Genomic DNA, 27,578 nt, shown 5'->3' with positions numbered 1-27,578 from the left:
TTCTGTACAAGGATATAGGACATGTCAAAGTATTTACAAGCTTAGATCAATTTAAAATAAGATAATTCATATACACATATATTCACAGACTTCTAGTCAGAGACAATCATTAGATTTACTCCTAGTATACAATACTTTTTTTACAGAACACTTATTAAATACATTCCATACATTTAATAAGTTTTCTGTAAAAAAAGTATTGTATACTAGGAGTAAATCTTGTCTCTGACTAGAAGTCTGTAAATATATGTGTATATGAATTATCTTATTTTAAATTGATCTAAGCTTGTAAATACTTTGACATGTCCTATATCCTTGTAAAAAGAGATCTATTGATGAATAAAGCTACTACTACTGATACTTTTCACTGGCATCAGTGCATTATTACCAACTACTCAATACAGGCTGAAGGATATACCACATTAGAGATGTTTTCCAAGAATGCTTCATAGATAAGTGCAGTCACAGAGACATCATTTCAGAATCAATGTTCATTTCGTATTTTTTAGGAATTTACCTGATGTAAGATGTACAATTTGAGGTTAATGTGATGAGGTATAAAACTGAATTTACGGTTCTCTGACAAATTTAGGAGTTTTGACTATTTAGCTAGTAGGCTTGTTGTTACTGTGAAACAAGATTCTGTGCAGGTGACCCTTAGATTTGCATTTTAAGGAATGTTATTAAAATTTAGAAAGGTTCAAAGCTATGATGACTGCCTTATCCCCTGTGTTTGTGTTATTACGATTGCCAATACTATGTGTTGCAACTGTTCTTGGGTGAGCAGCATCATGGAAGAGCTAACCACAGAAAACCATTGCAACTCTTTGTGAGAGTGTTACAGTCACATTGAATTATCTGTAAGTAAAGAGAACATTAACTTTTGACTTTCCAGTGATAACCATTGATGGCACTTCTCCCTGAGTGCGAGTGTCTTATGTCACATTATTAAGATAGCTACAGATTCAATCCCAAGAGCAAAATGGACAAGTAGCTGAAGTAGCTATCCTCTGCAAACATTCTCCAGTAAAAAAGAAATGTATTTTCATTTATAACAGCTGCTACCAGGAAGCCTATACCAGTGTTATTCTTCAAAGAAATTTATTCCCTGTGAGAATTCACTGAACCAAAATAAAATAATCTCTTAAAGCAAACACCATCTCTCATAAATTTTAGCTACACTATCACATTTTATTCAGTAGCAGAATTTATGGAACGTATGAATTACATGAGACTCAGCATGAGAAAGCTGCTATTGAATTTTGTGCAAGTTCTCTTCCAAATGAAGCAAAACTTCATTCATTTAATTTTTGTACTTTATACAGCCCTGTGTGTATATATCTGTGGGGGAGGGGGGAAGGGAGGGCGGCAGGGAATCGGAGGGAGCAGGGAGTGGTGGAGGGAGGAAGAGAGAGAGAGAGAGAGAGAGAGAGAGAGAGAGAGAGAGAGAGAAAATGTGTATTATGTTGTGTTCTGTCACCATGTCTTTCTTGGTTTTGTAAACAATAGGCCTGAACCCTTGCATTCTCAAAACACTTATGGCAACCCTCACACATGTAAATGCAAAATGTTTAAATATTCTGTTGGCTGACAACTCTATAGATGCTTCAAAATTTGAGGAATATTTATATTTTGTTATTCATCTTGTGTTACTTGCATTAATGCATGAACTATGACCTTTTTCCTTATTAATGAAAGTACTCAGGTATCAAGAAAATATCAGACAGGTGTTTGAATGCATGAGATTTTTGCAAGCATTCCAATGACAGATTCTTAGAATAACTTTTATACATGAACAGACTTACTTCCTCTGAAGTTTCTGTAATGTTGATAAGTTTCCAATCACATGATACACCTTTACAGCCATTTTTGGAATCTTGTCGCACCCTACCAGAAGGAACAAAATGAATACAAAACTTACATGCTGCAAATACAAGTGTTACATTATTAATAATTACAAGCTTACCTGCATTTCATGAAGTGGTGCTTTGCCTCTTTCATCATCTCTTGTTCAACAAAAAAGTGGGTGTTATTTGTGTTACAATTGCAGTTTTCGTCTTCATCAGATACATCCTTCATACTAGTGCCTGTAAGAATTGTTTCTCTCTGTCACATTATCACATTACTCTTTCAACATTAGAGCAGAAACATTATATTTCAATATATTTTAAGCCTTATTCATTTCCCAAAAACTTTAAGGACTCTTATTTAAACTTAAAAGTTTATACTATGTATTAAAAGTAGAAACTTTTACAGGGTAATCTAATTTTTAATTTAAGTTGCTGGTATTTACATTTTGAAATAAATGGTCATGTGTCAAAAAGAATGTAAACAGCAACCGATATTCAATTGTTTCTTATTCTACAAAGGCATGCAGCTATTGAAGAAAATCCGCTATCAACATTTGGGATATGTTATGCAGCTTTTGATGTATTTAATATGGCAGTTTCTATGCTTTAAATGATGATGCAGAACCATACCAAACTGCAAAAGGGGCATAAGTATTTCTGTTGTATTTCCAAGTCAAGTTTTATAAATTCGAGAGCTGTAGCCAAAATGTGAAAAGGAGTAGAAATTTTTTTATCCTTTGTAACCAAGCCATACACATGAATCAAACGAAAATCCTCTACATCTTAACATTACATGTGAATTCTTTGCATGGCTCCTAAGATTTAGTGATATCCCAAACTTTCTAGAAGTGCCCTGTCCACATTGGATACACTTTAATTACAAGCTGTAATCAGTTCATTTATTTACATGTTTTGCATGTATACTATCAAGCTGGTGTCTTTTGCAAATGTTATATACATACATACATACATGCACACACACACACACACACACACACACACACACACACACACACACACACACACACACACACATGCACGCACGCACGCACACACACACACACACACACACACACACACACACACACATATATATATATATATATATATATATATATATATATATATATATATATGCTGAGCAAATTACTATAGATAGCACTTACATACAATACTGGTACATACATTTATCTTAGTATTCTTATTATATTACATGGTACAAGAGAGGACAAGTAGATTAGAATTCACTTAGTGAATATAAACACTTATTTACTAAGAACCCTTCGAAAACAAAACTGGATTCCCACAAGGAGATGGAATATCCCCAATGCTTTTCAATATTGTTCTAGAAAAGATCATCAGGGAATGGAAATTTCATGTAAAGGGCATCAAAATTTGTATCAAATAAGAGAACCAAATTAAAGTCAAGTGCTTTGCTTTCACTGATGATATTGCAATATCATCAATAACAAAACAGAGGCAATTCAGGCAGAGAAAAACTACATGCAATTTCAGAAAAAAGCAGACTACAGATATCTTAAAAGCCAAATGTAGAGAGAGGCAGCCAGAAAATAAATCTCTTTAATAACAAAAAATGGCAAAATTGCACAAGTCTGCCATTTTAAATACCTCTGAGAAACTATAAAGTCCTCAGGATTGAACCGAATCACCAATGAACAAAGAATCACCAAGCTCCAGAAGGCCTGCAAGCTAACATGGATACATTACAACAAGAAGTGCATTTTGACAGACACAAAATTAAGGCACTAGAGAACATTGATTCTTACAGAAGCTATTTACACAGCTGAAACAATGCTGATTGATGGTCATTCAAAAATTAGGGAAATAGAAAAGCAGGACAGAAAATTCTGAGAGAGATTTATGGGGCTATTAAGAAAATTGGCATTTGGATGAAGAGAACACAAAACGAGCTCTACATGAAGATCAACACAGTAACAGACAAAATCAGAAAATGCCGAGCCAAACTTTATACACATATCCACAGGGTGGAAGACTCCAGAACAGCAATGAAACTTTTCAGTATTATAGCAAAGAGTAAATGCAGCACAGAATGGCTGAAAGAAGTCCAGAGGGATCTACAGCAGATCAACATAAAAAATCTCTAAGACTGCACTGAGTGCCAGAATAAAATCACAAGTGTGAAGTTTGAGGAAAGAACATCACACCAGCGTGGTAAAAAATGGACAGAAGAATGGAAGAAGGAGCAATCTGAGAGGATGAAGAGTTTCTGGGAAGCAAAGAAGAAAAACCTCCAGAGATGAAATTATGAATTCAAGTTCAATTGCTCTCCTAAAGGGGAATGATAATAATAATAATAATAATAATAACAATACAACAAATATACAAAAGATAACAGGAGAAAAAATTGAAAAATACATCCAACTGGCTGAGGAAGTCAAGGACATGTGGCACCAGGATGAAGTTGACATTATATCAATTATACTATCAACTACAGGAGTCATACCACACAATAACCACCAGTACATCGATGCAATACAGCTACATCCAAACTTATATATACAACTACAGAAATCCGTAATTATTGATACATGTTCAATTACTCAAAAGTTCCTAAATGCAATATAACATATCCCGTACAGTTAAAAGGAAGTCATGCTTGATCCAGGTCCGCGTCACTTTCCATTTTTGACCAGACATAACGCCTGAGAAAAGAAAGAAATAATAATAATAGTAATAAGGATTTTAACTTCCTTTGGAACAGTTTTGATTTACAAGTTTTCAAAGCTTGTGGCACTTCGTTGAACCATATCTGTCCATTAATATGAAGACTATTGTCAGTTATTTTTAATTTTGTCCTCTGCCTGAAGTAGTTCCCCTGATTTCTGGTATCATAATTATGTGTATCCTTGCAATTTAACTGTTCAATAAAAATATAATACATTTATACAAATACAAGGAATTATATTGAACAAAGGCTTCAAGACAGGACTCTCTGGATTTCAGTCCATGCAGTAACCTAATGGCTCTCTTCTGTAACACTAACATTCTGTTCAGATGCAGGTCTGCCGCACAACCCCACAGTTCAATACCATAATTACTATTTCATAGTAAACAATTTTTAGTGTTAGGATTGGAGCTATTTTTGCAAACTGATGCATAAGGTACATGCTACTTCAGATTTTCTCACACTCAAAAGTGATAAAGTTTACCCAAGGGAGATTTTGGTCCAGTTGGACACCAAGAAATTTAATATTATCTGTTTCTGCTGATGTAATACGACAAATATTGTTTGTTTCACACTCATGAGAACCAGTTGTTTTATACGTTAGTAGCTGAGATTTACTGGTGTTGGTGTTAAGGCCCTGATGTAGAAAATGGGTGGTTACTTCCAACACACCCTTAGTTGCAACTGAGTGTAATGTCTCCAAGTCTTTTTCACAAAGTAAGAAGGTGTCATCAGCACAGGTTACTAAATGTGAGTTGAATCGTTGTATCATGTCACTGACATAAACCAAGAAGAGAAAGGGATCAAGGATTGATCCCTGTGGTACCTCCCTGGATTACTGTATCTCTAGAAGAATGGAAATCTATTACCTTGTTATCTATTTTACATAAAAGTTTAGTACATTTTTTGTGATTTGTCAGGTATGTGGTCAATAATTGCGTAGATGAGGCCTTGATGTTGTAAGTCTTCAATTTATTAACGAGTAACCCATGGGTGACTGAGACAAAGGCTTTGGAAAGGTCTAAGAATATGCCAGCTGTCTTCATACCTAGATCTAGGATAGTGTACACTTTATGGAGCAATTCAGCAACTGCAGTAGTTGTACACTGACCTCTCCTAAAGCCATGCTGTTTTTCTGTTAGTAATCTGATCTTTATAAAATAAGCAGAGAGCTGAGGAAGGAGAGCCATTTCAAAAACCTTACTAAAGGTAGGGATCAATGATATTGGTATGGGGTGGTATTTGAAACCTCTTTTGTACACCCCTTCTAATGCACTGGTTTAACAATGCTTATTTTTAAACTACTAGTGTAAGTGCTTTCTCTAATACTACAGTTTATGGGGTGCATTAGTGGTTTAACTATTTCTTTTATACATGTTTGAGCTCAACATATCATCCCATCCAGCTGAGTACTTGTTGTTTAATGTGAGGATTATCTTTCTGATGTCATTTTCTTTAATCTCATTATATTCAAAACTTATTGCTAGGGGGATGTGCTTTGGTATCTCTTGATGCATTTCTAAGGTGTGTGTTGGATTTCCTGTTGGTGATATGAAATTTTTATGAAAAAGATTACATAATGCTTTGGGTTCTTTTATAACTTTATGGTCCTGTATAATGCACAAGGATTTACTGTCCCTAGCTGTGGAGGTTTTTCAATAGTTATTGATCAGTTTCCATGATGTCTTTCTCACATTTGTAGAATGAAAGGTTTCATTACCGTGGACTTCTTTTCTAAGGCTTGAAAGTTCTGATTTAAAGGTTTTTTCTTAGCGGTGTTATATTTTTGTTTGAAAATGTACAGTCTGATTGATTTGTACAGGACATCCAGGACAGGAACATTTTGCTTGAGTGCAGCAAGACTGGACGGAAATCAGAGTTTGTTATTTCTTTCCCTCTGACTGTGTATTGGCCCCGTCTGCATTTCTTTAATGGGACAACAGGAATCAGAGTGTCTCAATAGGGTGCTATAGAACTCATCCCATTCGTTATCTGATCCTTCCACATGGTAGATCTGATCCCACTTCTCAGCTAGTTTAATTTTCAGAGAGTTGATAGTAGTATTGCTCATAAATCGTTTCTTTCCAAACGTTTTTGGTATTATTTTAGGAGCTGTTTTTCTATATTTTATCTGCTGTGCATGTGTTCTGAGTAATGAAGGTCTATGTTACTAAGCTTAGCAGTGTCTTCAGTAGTTTTGCTAATTATTGCATAATCTATCCTGGTAGAACTAGAATCTGAGACTCTGGTATCCATGGTAACTATATTTCTAAGATGATATGAAGTTGACACATCTAATAGTTTCATGTTAGCAATGCTGCTGGAGTTTGCATCAATGTTAAGGTCTTCAAGTATAGTAAGGTCATTAGGACCAGTTGGCCTAATCATGGTACTGAAGCTGTTGAGAAAATCTGCACAAGGTGGTCTGTATATTCCTATTATTTTATGTTTTACTACATTGACCCCATGCTCTTTTACTCGATTTGAAACAGAGTTGTTACAGGCTTTATATGAACAGCGTGTGACACAAAAGCACAGACATATCTTTATTTGAAACTGAGGAAGCAAACTTTCTGACAGATTTGGTTTTACATCTGAAACTGTCATATAACACCATTTATATTAATGTACAAGAACAATTCACCTAAGCTAGACATGCAATACGCACCATTTCTCATTCCAGTAACAGAGCTGAAAGTAAAGGAAATACACTAAAGAGCCAAATCATGATGGTCACCTGCTTAATAGCATGTTGATGCACCTTCGGAATGTAATACAACAATGATTTTGCATGCCTTGGTTTGTCACATTCTAGGTAGATTTCAAGAGATGTGAGGCACTAGATATCTGTGTGTAAGGGACAGTCAAATGAAAATGGGAAATATGTGTAAAAAATAAGTAAGCTGTTTATTATTTCAAAAGTAACTGCCATAGCTGTTAATATATTTATCCCATTGTGAGACAAGTTGATCAGTGGATTCATGGAAAAATGTTTGCAGTTGCCTATGGAACCATGATTGTACAAAAGCACGGACCTCTTCATCGGAAACAAATCATGAGCCACAAATGTGTTTCTTCAGGGCTCCAAAAAAATGGCAATCGCATGGGGAGAGATCTAGACTATATGACGGATGTATAGGGGATTCCCAGAAAAATTTTTTCATTATACTTGAAACAACCTTGCAACACTCACAATCATGGTCCTGTAGGCAACTACAAACATTTTTACATAAAGTCATGCAATTTCTTGTCTCACTGTGGGATAACTGTATTAAGAGTTATGAGGCTTGCTTTTCAAATAATAAACACTTTATTTTCTTTTTTCCATCTGCCCATTTTTGACTGCTCCCTATACATAATGTACAGTCTAGTGGTTTTCAAAGGTGAAACAGGCAATTGATAGTGTTCTCCATGTATTCAGACCAGTTCAGTTGAGTTCAAATGAATTTAGTGGCCAAAACATCAATGTCATTTCAGTATCATGTTCATCATACTACAATACCATTAGTCTGGCCTTGTGGTGTGGGCAGTTATCCTGCTAGAAGGTCTCACTCCTGTCAGACAAGATATCAAGTAAGAAGGGATACCCAAGGTTTGCAAAAGTGTTAATGCAGTCCACAGCTGTGATGGTGCCTTTGATTACCATCACAGTGCCCATGGAAACCTAGCTGAAAGTTCCCCATAACATAATACTGCTCCCAGCTAGCTTGTGTTGACAGAATGTATAGTTTGATCAGCTATTTGCCTGTGTGATGGTACATCTGTACATGGTCATTTGCCTGGCATAACAAGAAACATGATTATCAAACCAGGCAACTCATTTCTGATAATCCATGGTCCAGTCTTGATGCTGCCATGCCCACTGCAGTCATAATTGCTGATGTCATTAGGTGAATATGGGGAGCTGTATGTGATGATCACCAGAGCATAGAAGTCAGAGGCCTACCCTCGTTGTATGGCAGGATAGGTGGCAATTGATGGCAAATCTAATGACAAAGAAAAATTTTGATGCAAGCACACTTGTTTTGGAGCATACTGTTTAATGCATGGTGTTGAAAATGACGCTCTACAGCAGATGACCCCAACATGTTCCCATGTTGACCACACCTGTTTGGCTACTCATGGTTTCACCATCCTTCAACCATTATCATGCTCGTGACAGCTACATTTGAACAGCTGACAAACTTTGTTACTTCTCAGATGCTTGTCCCCAAGCACTGGACCATAACAATCTTCCCTTTGTCAAAGTTGCTTATGTAAAAAAAAAAAAAAAAAAATATATATATATATATATATATATATATATATATATATATATATATATATATATATATATAAATTCGGAGTTTGCATTAGCATTTTCCTGATCATCATTAGAATGATTCCCTATTAATTTGTAGTCCAGTTATATACTTCCCTTACCACATCATGTGTCCACAAAGCAGTGGGCTGGCGTCATGAGGTATCTTGTCACTGTGTTCAAAGTTGGTTGTAAGGAAGTTGTTATAATCTCACAGCCATTGAAGCATACTGTGCAACAGATACAGTATAGAGAAAAACTATTAAGATCACTTTTATTTGCCATGTGATACTCTATTTCACTTACATGTTTGGGATAGTGGCAGAGAACCTGCAGGCCACTTGCAATTACACCATTGGAATCAGTCTAAACCTTATAATGTCCAAGATTGTGACAAGTATTTCAGCTTCTACTTTTCATGTTGCAATTATCTGCTACAGTACATATATAATAATAAAATAGTATTTTGAATCAGGTGTTTCACTTATTGTCTGCAGATCATGCCATGAAATAAGAATTTTAAATGTGTGGAATAAGCCAGACATGTGAATTATGCTCCAAAAAAGTGAGCTTTTGTTATGTGATTGTAGTACAAGAAAATTATTCTCCTAAAATATGGGAAACATTTATCTCAGAAAAACTGGCTTGCTTAATGAGATCAATGGCTCTCATTTCAACATATTCACTTTCAACAAATGACAGCACCCAATACGGCCCTGTGTAGGACAGTGGTTGAAACTTATACAAAGAGATATTAACTGATAATTAGCAGTTGTGGATATATATCAATAAAGAGGATACCTGATCCAGTTTGGTCCATCTCAAAAGATGCAACTTTGAAGGAAGAAGAGTGAACACCACCACTGGAGATTGATCACAAGTTCAGATTGGGCAGAATAAGGAATGAAATTGAGGGAAACCCCAGAAAACCTGAATCTGGATCCCTGGCTGGGGATGTGAATCTCATTCGTGCCAAGTGTGAGTACAACAGATATTGGTCTCATGTTATATTAGAAAAATATCTCCCTTATCTGCATTACTATAAAAAAAACCATGTAAATAATCTGCATACAGTTGTGAAGTAGTATTTTAATAACAATAAAGGAAATTTCTGGATGGAGCAATAGGTAAAATAAGCGAAAGGCAACCACTCACCTGTAGCACAATGATGTGTGGAACATGGTAATATACTGTATAACAGAAAATAGAATTTACACAAGTTTTTGAGCACTAGTTCTTTTTGTAGCAACAGTACAAACATTCACACACACAACCACACAGTTGCCAAAATGAAGACTTCCTTGGTTATGGTAAGCCTAGCATTAATCTTGCCATGGCCATAGGAGTTGCAGTATAGTGTCTGTGTAATTGTGTGTGTGAATGGGTGTACTATTGCTAGAAAAAAAGCTAGTGCTCAAAAGCTAGAGTGAATACTGTTTTCTGTTGTGTGTTATGGTGCTCCACACGTTAGTCATGTGGGCTACATTAAAAACATAAATTTTAAAAATTTATCAGACCACAATCCCTCATGAGTGCTCATACACAAAGCATGCAACTACACTGTGAACCATCAAGTTATACTGGTAACTATAACAGGAAACTGGATGAGAAATGCATATAATTTGTGATGAACAAATAGCATGTTTTGTGCAGATGAATTCATTATGCTGGTATACAGCTGCTACATTTAAAGCAAAATTCACACACAGGCAAGTGTATAAGAGATAATTAAATAATTTTGGCATGGGTAGAAAGAGTGATTTGTCACTGACAGAAGTTATACAGGAGGAAATATCCATTTCTTCTGAATGGTGGAATTCTGCAATTTCAGTGATAAACAGGGAAATTTGCGATATGAAATAAAAATAATTATGAAATAATAATCTGTTGAATATCTTTTTAATTCTGATACATGCCCATAGAAGTGTAAGTGACAGAATGTATAAACTACATATTTATGATAAATGGAGGACCTTTATACATTTGTAGGAACCAGTTACAGATACATCAAGAAAAGCCAACACGGTTCATACAGATATTAGTTCTAAGACTGTAGTGTTTTGATTTTTCACTTTCCTACAGATATGAAGCAGTCATTGAATGGGACTATGTCACAAAAAGTCATTATCCATTTATCAAAATGGTGATTCCACTAAAAAAATGGAGATCATACTGCATTACAACAAGATAATTGATTGAGTACTAGGATCATCACCTGGTGCAAGCTGACTACTGTTAAGCAAGTTGCCATCCAGTACAATTTTAGTCAGTGTGACAATATTTCATGGAAGTTCATGAACACAATGTATGAGCATTTGGGTGTTTTAACTCTATAGCATGAGTGCATGTAACCAAACAGGGCACAATACAAGTGCCATTGCCATATTTGCTTATGACATACAAAGGCCCACAGTATGTGTCTCAAGATTTTGAAGATTCTTGTACAAAGAGTGGCATCCAGCATGTTACCACCTGTCCCTTTCACCCCAGTCCAATGGAGAGATGCAGCAGCTGGTCTGTATATTCAAAACACAGATGAAAAAATATATCACTCAATTTCCGCCTGAGGAAGCCCTTGAGAGGTTCTTGTGTTCATGTAGGTTCCTGCTTCCTCTAGCTCTGGCGCCATCTTCACTCTGGGCACTACCAAGCTGAGTAGTCAGCACTGGGACACCTCCATCCCCCAAGCCCCTGTCACTACTGATGCTGTCAGCTTCTCTGATGCCTCCAATGCTAATTGCCTCTCTGGGTATGGATATGGATATAGCACCATCATCAGCAGTGATCCATTGCAGCTTCTCATGGGGGAGTGGGTACCACATCTGTCTGCACCACACCATTTGAGACCATATTCTCGTGTGATAGCACAACACCTGCTCCAGCCATCATCATCTACCAATGAAGACATGGAAATCTCCACAATGAACACTTGACCCCAAGGGTATGGGGTTCTGAAACCCTATAGTGTGAGCATGCATAATCAAACAGTACATGATTTAAGTGCTCCTACAGCCCACCTAGACAGGTTGACTTTCAGCCTAGATGCAGCAAGCAGTGTGCCATGTACACAACAGGTCAATATAAGCTGAATGCGCTGGGCCCCCAGTCTCACTTGTTTGCTTGCTTCATGTATGCCCACCTACAAAACTGTATTAGTGGTGTGTTCTATGGTTAATGATACTTTGTACTGTCTTATACTTCATTCAGTGTTATTGTGGATCTCTTGATGTGGAAGCAAAATGTAACTTGTATGAGCATTTGGGTGTTTTAACTCCATAGTGTGAGTCCTGCTGTTGTACCTGTATGAAGTTACAACTTCCCAGGATTTTGAAAGATTGTACTTAGTAACCATGTCTTACACAGATACCATCTTCAAAAATTACTCATTTGGAGCAATAAGCATGTTTATTGGATACCAGTACTTGACAATTTTGAGAAGTTCTTCTGGTATGGTTATTTGAAGGGGTGTATATGTTTTTTACACTAATCATATGAAACTACAGAAATGTGGGGTGTATGGTGTATGGAATGCAGACCAATCCAGTGGCAGAATGTGTAAGATACAGGACACATTAACATGCTACAATAATGAGCTGCTGCTCACTGTAAAAGTATATATGTGTCTTACCAGACTCAGAGAACCCTTTATGGACTCCACTAATATTTCACTTTTCCCTAAAGTTTAAAGCTACTCTAGATGATAATATATGTATCCACCACATAATTCTTTAACATCCTGTGTGATTTCAGGTCAGAAGACACTGCACAGAAATTCATTATTTTGAGTTGTCAACCAACACCCCAAAATTTTCAGCTGCTGTTGACTTGGGAGACCTCATAGAAAAGTACACATATCAGTCAGCAACTTATACTGACATTAACACCCACAATGTAAACAACAGCAGTGATCATATGCTGAAGCTAATCCTGACTAGACATTATTACACTATGATTCTGGAACACTGCTGTACATGAAGGGAAAGAATTATTGAGTCTAACGTGTGTACATGTATCCCAGTGGTCATACTTTCAATACAATAATGCCATTAAGAAAATAATTCTTGAAATTGAAACAATTTAAGATGTTTTGCTGTCACAATATTAGCAGAGACAAAAATTCTTGTGAAGGCATTTAGTACTTCTGCATTAAGTTAATGAGACTCCAGTGCAAAATGCATAAGGCATCAAAACTGAGAAAGCTATTTCAAAGAAGCAAAATACCTTCTTAGGGCAAGAAAAATATTATTGTGTGTACCTTGTTTAATGAAATAAAATTGACTCTGACAACATTTCTATCTCCTGTAAAATTCTGTTCTCATAGAGATGCAGTAATGAGTGACTGCATTATCATACTGAAAAATCATACAGAAGTGATATACTGGTCAACAGTTATGTGTTAAGCTTGACAAACACTGAGTAAATAACATGTGTGCACAATATTGTATTGCTTCTACAATATATTATCGGCATTCAGTATAATCCAGCAGCATCCAATAAAAATCAAATGAGGCCAAATTAAATATTGCTATCATTACAGGGTGTTCAACTGGTAGGGGGAAGAAACTGGTCAATAACTTACTAAAGAAATTATCCTGCTTTTATGATGAATCATTAAGAAAAGACTACAGGAAACCTAAATTGGGATGAAAGGACCAAGATTTAAAATTGGCTTTTTGAAACCTCAAGATCCATGTATAGTGCTATGTTACCTTGTGTAGAATTAATCTTGAAATGTGGGCCCATGACAAGAGTTCAGAAAAATCTTTAGAATATAATTGCATAAGCAGGAGCATTATTACGAAATAAAGACACTGGAAAAAGGTGAGATGAAGTGATTGGGGCTTGCTCTTCAGCTGCAAAGCTGGAGTCACAATAAATCATTACATTAGGGACATGCGCAGATAAGAAGAACTATGAATACAAAAACTTGATGTGAGATAATTGAACGTTCAGAAGGAAACAGGAAAAAAAAACAAAAATATGAAGAAACTGAGAAGAAGGTACCTAATAAGATGCATGAAACAGAATGGATGGCAGCTGTATTAATGTACAGGTCCTTATCACAGCTATAACTTGCACAGGAGAAGATAGGTACACATAATATTTCACACCCAAAGAAAGACTAAATAATGACACAATAATAGTGAGCTTTTGTGCGTTCTGGTGAGCTGTTGTTTCCATTTTATGCACAGCAGTTCAAAAACTGACCCAGCCATTTTCTTGAGGTGTTGTGAGTTTTCCTGTTACATGTACTTGCTGCCTGGACTCGAACCAGGCTGACTGTTGAATTCTAGGTAGCGAGTGCTATGGCTGGAGTCCAGGCAGCAAGACTCACAGCAACTGAAGATGATGGGTTGATCGATCATTGAAATACTGTATAGCAAATGGAAACAACAACTCACCAAAATACCCAGAAGCATACTATTAATCAATAATGTCAAAAAAAATTGAGAATACATTGATACAATAGCTAAACAAAACACACACACACACACACACACACACACACACATACACACACACAAGAAATAAAATTTCATTTACCAGTAATTGATGGCTGTGAACTATGGTGAATCTCTTCTGACAAGCCTTTGTTTTCACCAATACAAGTCTTAATTCCACATATCATAATTTCTGAATCACAAGGGCGATTGGTGTTGTCAGAGCTGCTTTAAGAAAAACACCACACTGTGTAAGTAAGAGTATGTAAGGAAGTGTCACCCACAGAAAGCGTGTGGCTTAGGGTACTCACAGAATCAACTCAAATGTGTTGTTGGAACTGCAGAGCATCAGTTCCTCACTTTCAGTTGCTCGCTGACACAATAAAACATCTTCGTTACCAAGTACCACATATGCTGCAATAAGTTCAGAAAACCAAATAATTATGACAAGTAAATGCACATTATAACACCAAACAAACTCAGTAAAAATATATCTACATCTATATTCTATGAAACACTGTAACATGCATGGCACAGACTTCCCCAATTATCACTTACTGGGGCTTTCTCCCATTCTATTCCAGTATGTAGTAAGTAAAGAGTCATTGCTTAAATGTCTCTATATGTGCTGTAATTAGTGTAATCTTGTCTTTGGGTCCCATATCGGAGAGGTATATAGGCAGTTTTAGTAAATTCTTTGATTCCTCACTTTATGCTGGCTCTTTAAACTTTTTATGTATGGTAGGGTTTTGTAGGATAGTCAGCATCTGTTGTCAAATGATTGCCAGTTCAGTTTCTTGTCTAAGTGATGCTTTCCCATGGGTCAAGCAAACCTGTGACCATATGTACTGTCCTTAATTGTATACATTCAGTATATGCTGACAATTCTGTTTGGTTTGAGTACCAAAAACTTGAGCAATGTTGTGGACTGATTACCTTTTCCCAGTATCCTCCCAATAAAACGAAGTCCACTGTCCACTTTACCTATGACTGAGGATATGTGAACATTCCATTTCATATCCCTGTAATAAACGACCTTGTCACTTTGGCAAATCCAGTTCCCCCACAATCACCAAAGTTAAGCGATATTGGACCTAGATAATATTTGGATGGGTGATCATCTGGGGAAAACCAAGTGGCAATGGGTTTAAGGATATGCAAGTCGCCTGAATGGCATCCAATTGAAAGGCTTACACTAGGCCACGGTTCCATATGACATAACTGGTTTCCTCCGAAGTGAAGCAACATTATGATCAGCCAATAGTTGGATTGGTGACCGTTCTGAGGAAACCAGGTGCCATTGGTTTTAAGGACACACAAGTCACGAAAGTAGCGTCCAACTGAATGTGAACGGACCCGGTTTGATTCCCAGCAGTGACATGGATTTTCTCTGCTGGGGGACTGGGTGCTGTGTTGCTTTAATCGTCATTTCGTGCCTGTCGACATGCAAGTTGCCGAAGTGGCGTCAAGTTAAAAGACTTTCACCAGGCGACTGGTATACCCAGCTGGAGGTCCTAGCCACATGCACATATCCCTACAATTTGTACCAAGGAATTTCTTTAGGTTGACTGATTCCAATCACGACTTATTAATATCGTCATCTTTAAGCAGAACTGCCAGTACACGTAAAAATAAATGAATTATATACAGTGTGGTGTTTCATAACTAACTTCTATAATTATCTCAAAAATGAGTAATTATTTCAGTTGGTGAGATGATGGAAGATAATCTTCTTAAATTGCCTTTAGCAAATAAGGGAGGTGTAATGTGTATTTGGTACGTACGGCAAGGAATACGAAATTTTAATGTCACTATTCGAGAACAAGTGGCTTTTGGTCTCATCTTTGTTGTTCTGTGAGTTACAGGTATCATCATATCAAAACTTTAGTTTCTCAGTAGCAACTGAAGTAGCTGTGATTTATGTACTTGTTCATTTAACATACCACTCGATAAAAAAAAATAAACAGAGGTGGTATATAAATACGTGAACTTGGCTGTCAAGTATATTTATGAACGTTGAGCTCTAGTGTGATTGTGGAAACGTCACCATGGCGCCTAATCTTTTCTCCCAAGAAAATTTTTCTCGAAGTTGTTGGCGCGCTCCCCTAGTGGGGAGGCGGGTGGGAGGAGGCAGTGACTAAAAGAGGGGGCGATGGCTTTCATTGACATATTCATATTTCATATTTCGTAAGTGAAAGACTTCCGGTGAACAAATATCGCTGGAGTCAGATTTCATTTCCATGAACCAAGGTAGGAGCTCCCCAGCGTTAATTTTCTGTTTTATTTCACGGGAACTGACCAGCAGATCATATGAGCAGGAGTGCTGAGAAAAGTGAAACTAAACTCCGTCCGAACAGGTCTCGGAATGCCCAACGGTCCTGACCGACCACCGTGTCATCCTCAGACTGTAGGATACGGAGGGTAGGTGGTCAGCACACCGCTCTTCCGGCCGTTGTCAATTTTCGTGAACGGAGCCGCTACTGCTCAGTCAAGCACTTCCTCAATTTGCCTGACAAGAGCTGAATGCACCCCGCTTACCAACAGCGCTCGGCATACCGGATGCTCACCATACAAGTGCTTGCTAAGCACAACAGCTTCGGTGATACGATGGGAACCGGTGCTACCATTGCGGCAAGGCCTTTGGCAGTGCTGAGAACAATTGTGAGTAATATTTCATCGTGCAGCCCTTGCAACCGTCTACCTGCAGGGTTAACTGCTTACCTAACATTTAACGCTAACATTTAACGACCAGCATTGACAATAAACCGCTTGACAATGTGACTATTACTTCCCTACAACAGTGACTGCAAGAATAGATTGTCAATCACAGACACTGTGACTGTCCACTCGATTTCAGCCAGGCTTCAAAGGTAGCGAGTTGGCTAGGAGTTGCATTCTAGTACACGTCCCCTAGAACTTAGAACTACTTAAACCTAACTAACCTAAAGACATCACACACATCCATGCCCGAGGCAGGATTCGAACCTGCGACCGTAGTAGTCGCGCGGTTCCAGACTGAGCGCCGAGAACCGCTAGACCACCGCGGCCGGCCCTCGGTTGCTATCAGCAACGCTAGCTCTACACGCAAAACCAAAGTGCATAAATATAAAATTGATTAACATTAGGCTTTGCCAGCATTCTTTTGAGTAGTGAGGAACGAGCACAACGCTCTATAGCTTGAAGCCAATAAAACTAAATAGATGCCTACAGACAAAACATCCAGCCATGAAATTTTTAAGCGTCATAAGCAAAACCTTAAAAAAATGTCAGATTCCTCAAAAACTCAGTATCAGTTCCTAAGAACACCCTAAGAGAATCGGTAGACGTGCCGACGTCCTATTGTTGTTGTTGTGGTCTTCAATCCGGAGACTGGTTTGATGCAGCTCTCCATGCTACTCTATCCTGTGCAAGCTTCTTCATCTCCCAGTACCTACTGCAACCTACATCCTTCTGAATCTGCTTAGTGTATTCATCTCTTGGTCTCCCTCTACCATTTTTACCCTCCACGCTGCCCTCCAATACTAAATTGGTGATCCCTTGATGCCTCAGAACATGTCCTACCAACCGATCCCTTCTTCTAGTCAAGTTGTGCCACAAACTTCTCTTCTCCCCAATCCTATTCAATACCTCCTCATTAGTTACGTGATCTACCCACCTTATCTTCAGCATTCTTCTGTAGCACCGCATTTCAAAAGCTTCTATTCTCTTCTTGTCCAAACTGGTTATCGTCCATGTTTCACTTCCATACATGGCTAAACTGCATACAAATACTTTCAGAAACGACTTCCTGACACTTTCCTTGCCATTGCCAGTCTACATTTTATATCCTCTCTACTTCGACCATCATCAGTTATTTTGCACCCTAAATAGCAAAACTCCTTTACTACTTTAAGTGTCTCATTTCCTAATCTAATCCCCTCAGCATCACCCGATTTAATTTGACTACATTCCATTATCCTCGTTTTGCTTTTGTTGATGTTCATCTTATATCCTCCTTTCAAGACACTGTCCATTCCGTTCAACTGCTCTTCCAAGTCCTTTGCTGTCTCTGACAGAATTACAATGTCATCGGCGAACCTCAAAGTTTTTATTTCTTCTCCATGAATTTTAATACCTACTCCAAATTTTTCTTTTGTTTCCTTTACTGTTTGCTCAATATACAGATTTAATAACATCTGGGAGAGGCAACAAACCTGTCTCACTCCTTTCCCAACCACTGCTTCCCTTTCATGTCCCTCGACTCTTATAACTGCCATCTGGTTTCTGTACAAATTGTAAATAGCCTTTCGCTCCCTGTATTTTACCCCTGCCACCTTTAGAATTTGAAAGAGAGTATTCCAGTTAACGTTGTCAAAAGCTTTCTCTAAGTCTACAAATGCTAGAAACGTAGGTTTGCCTTATCTTAATCTTTCTTCTAAGATAAGTCGTAAGGTTAGTATTGCCTCACGTGTTCCAACATTTCTACGGAATCCAATCTGATCTTCCCCGAGGTCCGCTTCTACCAGTTTTTCCATTCGTCTGTAAAGAATCCGCGTTAGTATTTTGCAGCTGTGACTTATTAAACTGATAGTTCGGTAATTTTCACATCTGTCAACACCTGCTTTCTTTGGGATTGGAATTATTATATTCTTCTTGAAGTCTGTGGGTATTTCGCCTGTCTCATACACCTTGCTCACCAGATAGTAGAGTTTTGTCATGACTGGCTCTCCCAAGGCCATCAGTAGTTCTAAAGGAATGTTGTCTACTCCCGGGGCCTTGTTTCGACTCAGGTCTTTCAGTGCTCTGTCAAACTCTTCACGCAGTATCGTATCTCCCATTTAATCTTCATCTACATCCTCTTCCATTTCCATAATATTGTCCTCAAGTACATCGCCCTTGTATAAACCCTCTGTATACTCCTTCCACCTTTCTGCCTTCCCTTCTTTGCTTAGAACTGGGTTGCCATCTGAGCTCTTGATATTCATACAAGTGGTTCTCTTCTCTCCAAAGGTCTCTTTAATTTTCCTGTAGGCAGTATCTATCTTACCCCTAGTGAAACAAGCCTCTACTTCCTTACATTTGTCCTCTAGCCATCCCTGCTTAGCCATTTTGCACTTCCTGTCGATCTCATTTTTGAGACGTTTGTATTCCGTTTTACCTGCTTCATTTACTGCATTTTTATATTTTCTCCTTTCATCAATTAAATTCAATATTTCTTCTGTTACCCAAGGATTTCTATTAGCTCTCGTCTTTTTACCTACTTGATCCTCTGCTGCCTTCACTACTTCATCCCTCAGAGCTACCCATTCTTCTTCTACTGTATTTCTTTCCCCCATTCCTGTCAATTGTTCCCTTATGCTCTCCCTGAAACTCTCTACTACCTCTGGTTCTTTCAGTTTATCCAGGTCCCATCTCCTTAAATTCGCACCTTTTTGCAGTTTCTTCAGTTTCAATCTGCAGTTCATAACCAATAGATTGTGGTCAGAATCCACGTCTGCCCCTGGAAATGTCTTACAATTTAAAACCTGGTTCCTAAATCTCTGTCTTACCATTATATAATCTATCTGATACCTTTTTGTATCTCCAGGATTCTTCCAGGTATACAACCTTCTTTTATGATTCTTGAACCAAGTGTTAGCTATGATTAAGTTATGCTCTGTGCAAAATTCTGCAAGGCGGCTTCCTCTTTCATTTCTTCCCCCCAATCCATATTCACCTACTATGTTACCTTCTCTCCCTTTTCCTACTGACGAATTCCAGTCACCCATGACTATTAAATTTTCGTCTCCCTTCACTACCTGAATAATTTCTTTTATCTCGTCATACATTTCATCAATTTCTTCATCATCTGCAGAGCTAGGTGGCATATAAACTTGTACTACTGTAGTAGGCATGGGCTTTGTGTCTATCTTGGCCACAATAATGCGTTCACTATGCTGTTTGTAGTAGCTAACCCGCTCTCCTATTTTTTTATTCATTATTAAACCTAATCCTGCATTACCCCTTTTTGATTTTGTATTTATAACCCTGTAATCACCTGACCAAAAGTCTTCTTCCTCCTGCCACCGAACATCACTAATTCCCACTATATCTAACTTTAACCTATCCATTTCCCTTTTTAAATTTTCTAACCTACCAGCCCGATTAAGGGATCTGACATTCCACGCTCCGATCCGTAGAATGCCAGTTTTCTTTCTCCTGATAACGACGTCCTCTTGAGTAGTCCCCCCCCCCCCCCCCCCCCCCCCGGAGATCCGAATGGGGGACTATTTTACCTCCGGAGTATTTTACCCAAGAGGACGCCATCATCATTTAATCATACAGTAAAGCTGCATGTCCTCGGGAAAAATTACGGCTGTAGTTTCCCCTTGCTTTCAGCCGTTCGCAGTACCAGCACAGCAAGGCCGTTTTGGTTAATGTTACAAGGCCAGATTAGTCAGTCATCCAGACTGTTGCCCCTGCAACTACTGAAAAGGCTGCTGCCCGTCTTCAGGAACCACATGTTTGTCTGGCCTCTCAACAGATACCCCTCCGTTGTGGTTGCACCTACGGTACGGCCATCTGTATCGCTGAGGCACGCAAGCCTCCCCACCAACGGCAAGGTCCATGGTTCATGGGGGGGACCGTCGTCCTACTTAACTGCAAAATCGAAATGACCACACAGTAAGGTGAGAAAGTACTTCTTCTCGCAGCCGTTTAAATGTGCGAGATCATGTATGGAGAAAGGTTTGGCGAGAGTCTGAATTTGATACCACTCTCAGATGACAGTGCTTCGTCATATTGATGCAATAGCCTCTGACATGAAAAAGATCAATTGCTGCCACGACCTCATGATAGCTCGAAATTCTTGTTTTTGTAAGCTACTATCATGGAAAAGAAATGCACGATGAATTTCTATTTTGTAAAGCTCTGGAAGGAAGGACTACAGGTGAAGATGTTTTCTTTGTTATGAATTCCTTTTTTTGCTCACAATAATCTGCCATCGACAAATGGAATGGATATACGTACCGACCGAGGTGCGTCATTTACTGGAACTAAACAAGGGTTCATGGCAAGAGCATGAGCTGTTACACCTTCTGTAAAATTCAGACATTGCATGATACACAGAGAAGCATTGGCTTCGTAAGTAGTATAACCGGAAGACCAAGTTTTAAACAACGCAGTCAGTCAGTCAATGTTGTAAATTTGGTGTGGAACAATAGGCTATATTTCATTCTCTGCAAGTAGATGGACTCTACTCATGATTCGCTTCTATTGCACACGGAGATACGTTGCTTGACTCGTGTTAAAATTCTACATTTGTTGCGTTGTGGAGCTGAAGGATGAACTTCGTCTTTTCCTATTGAATATCATTCCTACACTCGCGGCTCTGTTTGTGGATGAAAAATGGGTTCTAATATTGTGCTACTTGGCTGACGGTTTCTATAGACTGAATAATCTTAACGTATCACTTTAAGACCGAAATAGTAATCTCTTTAGAAGCGAGTTTGCGTTTAAGAGAAAACTTGGATTTCGGAAAATCCAGATGGAGTAGGGTAGCTGCAACACGTTTTGTTATCTGAAGAATTGTGTGAAGGAAAACGATCTGGTAGAGGGTAAAAGTAGCAGAACTGGCGCAGTACCGGTACATCTCTAGAACCTTCCTTAACAACTCGAGAATAAATTTCCAAGACTTTCATCTCAGTTACATTGGATCCACAATCCGTTCGATACGATCATAACAGGCCATTTGTCACCAGTAGAACAGGAAGAGCAAATAGACATCTCAAGTGATGGAACGCTTCGGAATTAATTTAAATGCAAGTCTCTCGAAAATTTTTGGGAGCGGACACGGAATGAATATCCCATTCTGGCAGGATGGGCAGTGGACGCTGCAGTCCTGGACTATGCGGCTGGTCCCGGCTAAGGTTCGAGTCCTCCCTCGGGTATGGGTGTGTGTGTTTGTCCTTAGGATAATTTAGGTTAAGTAGTGTGTAAGCTTAGGGACTGATGACCTTAGCAGTTAACTCCCATAAGATTTCACACACATTTGAATATTTGGCAGTGGACGTGGTATTACCCTTGGCATTAGCTTACTTATGTGACTCGACATATTCCGCAATGGCGTTAATCAAGACGAAATATCTGCTTCGACTGCAGCTGGAAGGAGATCTGCGAATTGCTGTTTCAAAGACTCAACCAAACTTGGATCTGCTACCTTCATAAATTCAAGCACACCAATCACAATATATATCTAAATGTCAAAAACTTACGGAATCTTGAACGGTGTGCACTTCTACTTTTGTTTATTTCCTTTCTGTATGATCAGTTAGAGTATAAATGTTTATAAATTGGCATTTAAACGTTAACTATTATCCTGTCGTCATTTGTACGTATGATCTTTTTAATACTAAAAGAATCTAAATGAATTAAAAACTGTATAGATGGAAACCGTTAAACTTTAACTAACTAATTTGTGAACTAATTGGTAAACAAAAGCATGTGATTTAATACACATGTTTCTCAATTCCAGTAACTGCACATGCAGATATGGTTGTTTATAAACTGGTTGGAATTCTTAACTTTCACTACCTCTGAGTAATACAAACATACGCTAATTAAAATGTTTAATTCTGATATGCCAAGAGGACCCTTTCTAATATTGTTGTTGTTGTAACCTACAGTTGCAGTAATTAGAAGTAAATGGATATCGTGGACCGTTTTTGAGTGAAGTATGAGGAGTGCTGAGGACAGAAAAAAATGGGGTTGGGTGGGGGGTTGCAAAGTAGTTTGTGATTCGGAAGTGATGCACGACGGAAAAAGTGTGAGAACCCCTGGTTCTCAAGCTGTGGGGTGCGACCCCCAGGGGACACGCAAATGGCGTGCAAGAGTGCGAGGTATAAAAAAAATTAGTAACGAACAATGCCGGAGAGCCCTGGCGTTAGTGACAATTTAGGGGGAAAATAAGCTGAGGATATGGAAAGAAGATGCCGTTGATCTGGATTGAATTTCGTCCGTTGTGTTACGCCAGAGGCACTCTGCGACAGTGAAACCGCGATCGTACTTTTAGCATAGTTTGAAATGGTCTGGTGAGTTCGGTGACGTCGGACATTGGAGAAATCACCCTTTGTTAGCTGCTCTGTGACTGTATCCTTGACTAACGCGCGCAGTGCAAACTTTGGCTCGTTTATCTCGACGTCTCCTTACAATCTTTCAGACTTCACGAGGAAGACTTGACCACAGTACGAAGCGTTTCTTGGTTAGCGACAGACATGAAGGCACCAATGGTAGATCAAGTGGTGGAGGGGAGGGAGACATTCCAAAGGCGAAAATGAGAAGGTCTGATGAGAACTAATCTAGTTACTGCTAGACTTCACGAAAATTACAATACATGGCGAAGAAAATCCGTAGTGTGTAATTTGTTTCACGTGTTTAACTGTTGACAGCATGAAGCCTAGTAAGTGAAAGAGACGTCTTGAAACCAAACATCCTTAATTAAAGGGAAAACCAAAATAATTTCCTACCAGGAAGCTAAATGTTTCATTGTGAACTCAGAAGAACTTTGTTAAAACGACGAATGTGATATCTGAGGCTCTTTTAGCCTCCTACCAAATTTCGCATAGAATTCATACGTGCAAGAAACCACACACGGACGTAGAAACCCCAGTTTTACCATCAGCGATTGATATAGTACAACAATGTTTGGTGACTTATTTGGTCAACACTTGAAACGCATTCCTGTCTCTAATGACACAGTGAGTAGAGAAATTTAGACATTTCTGATGATTTACTAGCACTTCAAGTGGACAAAGCGACAGACATTCATTACGATACTCATTTGATTGCTTTTTTCATTTCGTTACTGAGTTTAAAGATCGAGAAGAATTGCCTTTCTGTGAGCAGTTGCGGTTCAAAGCCTTTTTCACATGACCAGTACTTCTTTTTAATAAAATCGGGATATCATGGAATGTGTGCAATCGATTATGGAGATGGAGCTCGCTAAGTGTCTGGAATTAATGATCGACTGCAAGCGAAAGCTAAAGCTGTACCTCCTGATGCAGTCATGACTCACTGCAGCATACATCGGGAGGCACGTCACGAAATGCTACAAACGGTTATGGAAGCAGTTAATATTGTTTAGGCAAAGTCTATAAATTTTTAAAGTGCTATGTGAGGAGATGGATGCTGAACACACCTTTTTTTAGTAATGATTTATGGCTTTGAAGGATTAAAGTAATAACAAGAATGTCTGAAGTGAGGACTGGGTATTCTGTTTCTTAAAGGAGAAAAAAGTCGTCCTCTGGCAGACTGTTCCAGCAACGGAGATTTTCTATTGAAAATAGCTTACGTCACTGACATTTTTGAGAAACTAAATATTCTTAACGCTTCAGTTCAACGTTATCAAGCAACTGTACTATCTTGGAATGAAAAAATGAAGGCATTCATGATGAAATTAGAGCTGTGGCAAAACCGAATGGAAAGTGGAATGCTAAATATGTTCCCTACTCTAGCGTTACTGTTAGAGAACACAGGTAAACCAATACTTCCCGTGGAGATAAAAGTCTGTCTCTTTCATATCTTGCAACACTAAAAGTTCAATTTGGAACGTATTTCAGCGACGATTTTGATAAATTTAATTTGATTAAAAATCCGTTCATAAATGCTCCTGGACTTTCATGTCTAAATATAAAAGAGCAGGAACAATTTATTGATATCACTTGTTATAATTCACTATAATGATGTGTCATTGTTAGCGTCTTGGAATTCCCAATGCTCAGCGAAAATGCAATCAATTTCGAGTGGTTGTTTCTATTATTACACCCCGTGTTGAGAAACTTTCTTCTCAAAAGGAAGTTTATCCATCACACTGAAGTTCGTAATTTATATTTTTAATGCTTTTTATAATCCTATGCTGAACTGTAAATATTATTCATTTCATAGTTTTTGAAAAACTCAAAGTGTGACAAATATAAACAATTGTTCCGTATTTTCCTTGTAGTAAGTCATTTAATTTTGTTTCCTTTGAGTAAAATGTCTCTAAACCGATTTTCTAAAACAGAGAATAAGAAAAAGAAAGTAAAAAAATGACTATTTTCATTAATAAAATAGGCTGTTGAAGGGGGCCCAGAGGAAAAATTCTGAAAATCACTGGTCTAGACGACACGTCATGACGACGACTTATGAATCAGAGTATGTGATTGGCTCAGCCACTTGTAATTTCAGAGATATCATCGTTGCCAACATTTTCTCCACATGTAATACACATTTCTTTATAATTAACTAAATTCGTGAGGTAAATTCAGAAACATTGTGTTATGCGATAGAGATTTTCCCAACGAGTGGTTTGATGCATATGATGTACGAACAGTATATAGTTCGTCAACTATGAGGAATTACATCAAGCGTTTGGACAGAAGTTAATATGGAGAAAGGCTACCTCAAAACGTGCGTATGATGCACTATTATCTGTAACAGTGCTAATAACTCTGACGCTCTGTTGCTATTAAAAGTAATTCTACTGGCAATTGAATCTTTTAGAGCATAAGAACGCTTGAGGAATTTTCTGCACGTATACTTGTGTGTAATGGTAGCTTTTATTTTCTATGTATCTGAATTATTGCGGCTTAGTTGCAAACTGGTTCCTCGTTAATCTGTAGCAGTTACTGAACTCTCATTATGAAATGTTTCTCCATAACACTCGGCATAATGCCACTGAAAGTAGTCTTACTGTCAAAAAATACCAAGCTAGTTGTCGCTGTGGTGAGATACTGGACGCTCATTGGGGAGGAGGGCGATCCAGATTTAGATTCACTTTGGCTTCCGTGAATGACTCAACTAAAATTCCGGGGTTGACATGGTCAACTAAATTCGCCATCCCTCCCCGGTCGGAACATGAATTCCGTCCCTAGCCGTCCATACTCATATAAGGAAACATATAGTCCTAAAAACAAAAGAATCGTAACCGGAAATGAGACGAAATCCATTCGTAGAATACACAAATCGCACCAGAATTAAATCATAATCTAGGTATCTGAGCTACGTCACCTTGTTAGTTACGTGGCCAACACGTTACCAACAAGAATTTTGCTAGTCGTTAAAATATTTATTTAAAATCTTGCTGCCTTTAGACTGCTAAGTGAACGCGTTGATGTATGTACCTAAACACAGAACTGTATCTGCAACTTTCCCGTAGTGGCGCTAAATGTCCTAAGTTGTGATGTAACTTCGGAAAGAAACAGTTAGCGATGACTGACTAAATGCAAATTGTAATAAGATATAATACTGCTTTTTCTTTACTGCCTAAAATATACAAGATGACAGAATCACCTCGAGTTTCTTGCCGCGATGTGTCCGCGACTTGTATTGGGAAGAAGCCTGAACATGGAAGTAGAGTATATGCTTCCGAAACTTGACGGACACACTGCGAAATGACACGGCAAGAAACTCGAGAAAATTTTAGTGCACTGAAAGGGCGTTAAAAACTTGCATTTTCAAATAAAAGACGTGCTATAATTAGGATATTCTACTTGCTTACGTCATTCAGTAGCTATTCGTAAGTAACAATTATCTAGTAATTATTTTGATTACCACCACACCATACGTGTATCTAGCTATTAGTTTCATTGTGTATACCAAGTCTTCAAATACGCGTAACATCATATCTAACAGGAAAAAAGCTGTCGGTGAAATCTCTCAAACTGACATAAATTTTCTTCTAAACGTGTCTTTTTTTTAAAAACAAAAGACAATGAAAAACTTTCCCGAAAAAGCACAAAATGACAACAATGCTCTGATAGTCAAGCACAACGAAAGAAAAATATCTCGTTAAGCCATTCATATTTTACGAAGTATATTGACAACGCATCTGTTCGCAGACAAGAAATATTAATCACTATTCAAGCTTTAAATTTTTTCCCCTTGCTTCATATTTACTCACAGAGCACAGCAAAGACTGCGAAACAGAACGTAACTCGAACCATCGCTCTTTCGACGGATGCGCAGCACCGACTTCCACCTCTCTGCTTACGCACTGCTGCCAACAGACTACCGCAACCCGTATATGTACCACTCTCCGCCCACGCATAGTTTCGCAACAGTCAGCCGTCGCTTATAGCCGTCTTGTGACTCAAGTTCTCGCTGTAACGAAACGTAACGACTCCCGTTAAACGGGAATAATTTACACGATAAACGTCGTACTCACAATAGCCTGACTGACGTTATTTTCGAGTCGTAAGTTGATTACTCAGAATGAGAAGTTGAGGCAGATTCTTGAATAGGCACGCTGTTTTCACACATTCTGTCTCCGTTAAAAATTGTAAGTC

General features: G+C 38.2%; 1 protein-coding gene across 1 annotated transcript in view; it reads right to left on the bottom strand.

Moving 5' to 3' along the window:
* The window catches only part of LOC124722460, a 140,418-nt gene extending 113,168 nt beyond the window's left edge, over positions 1–27,250 (bottom strand). Inside the window, exons 1-5 of the mRNA XM_047247618.1 lie at positions 27,194–27,250; positions 14,610–14,671; positions 14,402–14,523; positions 1,967–2,087; positions 1,806–1,887 (exon numbers count right to left, since the gene is read on the bottom strand). Coding sequence (XP_047103574.1) covers positions 1,806–1,887; positions 1,967–2,087; positions 14,402–14,523; positions 14,610–14,647 — 363 coding nt within the window. The 5' untranslated portion in view covers positions 14,648–14,671; positions 27,194–27,250. The remainder of the gene's footprint in view (positions 1–1,805; positions 1,888–1,966; positions 2,088–14,401; positions 14,524–14,609; positions 14,672–27,193) is intronic.
* Between the last annotated feature and the right edge of the window lie 328 nt (positions 27,251–27,578).

This window comes from Schistocerca piceifrons, chromosome X (genome assembly GCF_021461385.2).
Source record: "Schistocerca piceifrons isolate TAMUIC-IGC-003096 chromosome X, iqSchPice1.1, whole genome shotgun sequence".
In the NCBI taxonomy this organism is placed as follows: Eukaryota; Metazoa; Arthropoda; class Insecta; order Orthoptera; family Acrididae; genus Schistocerca; species Schistocerca piceifrons.
Note: the sequence above shows the minus strand (reverse complement) of the source record. Positions and strands in the feature narration are given on the sequence as shown.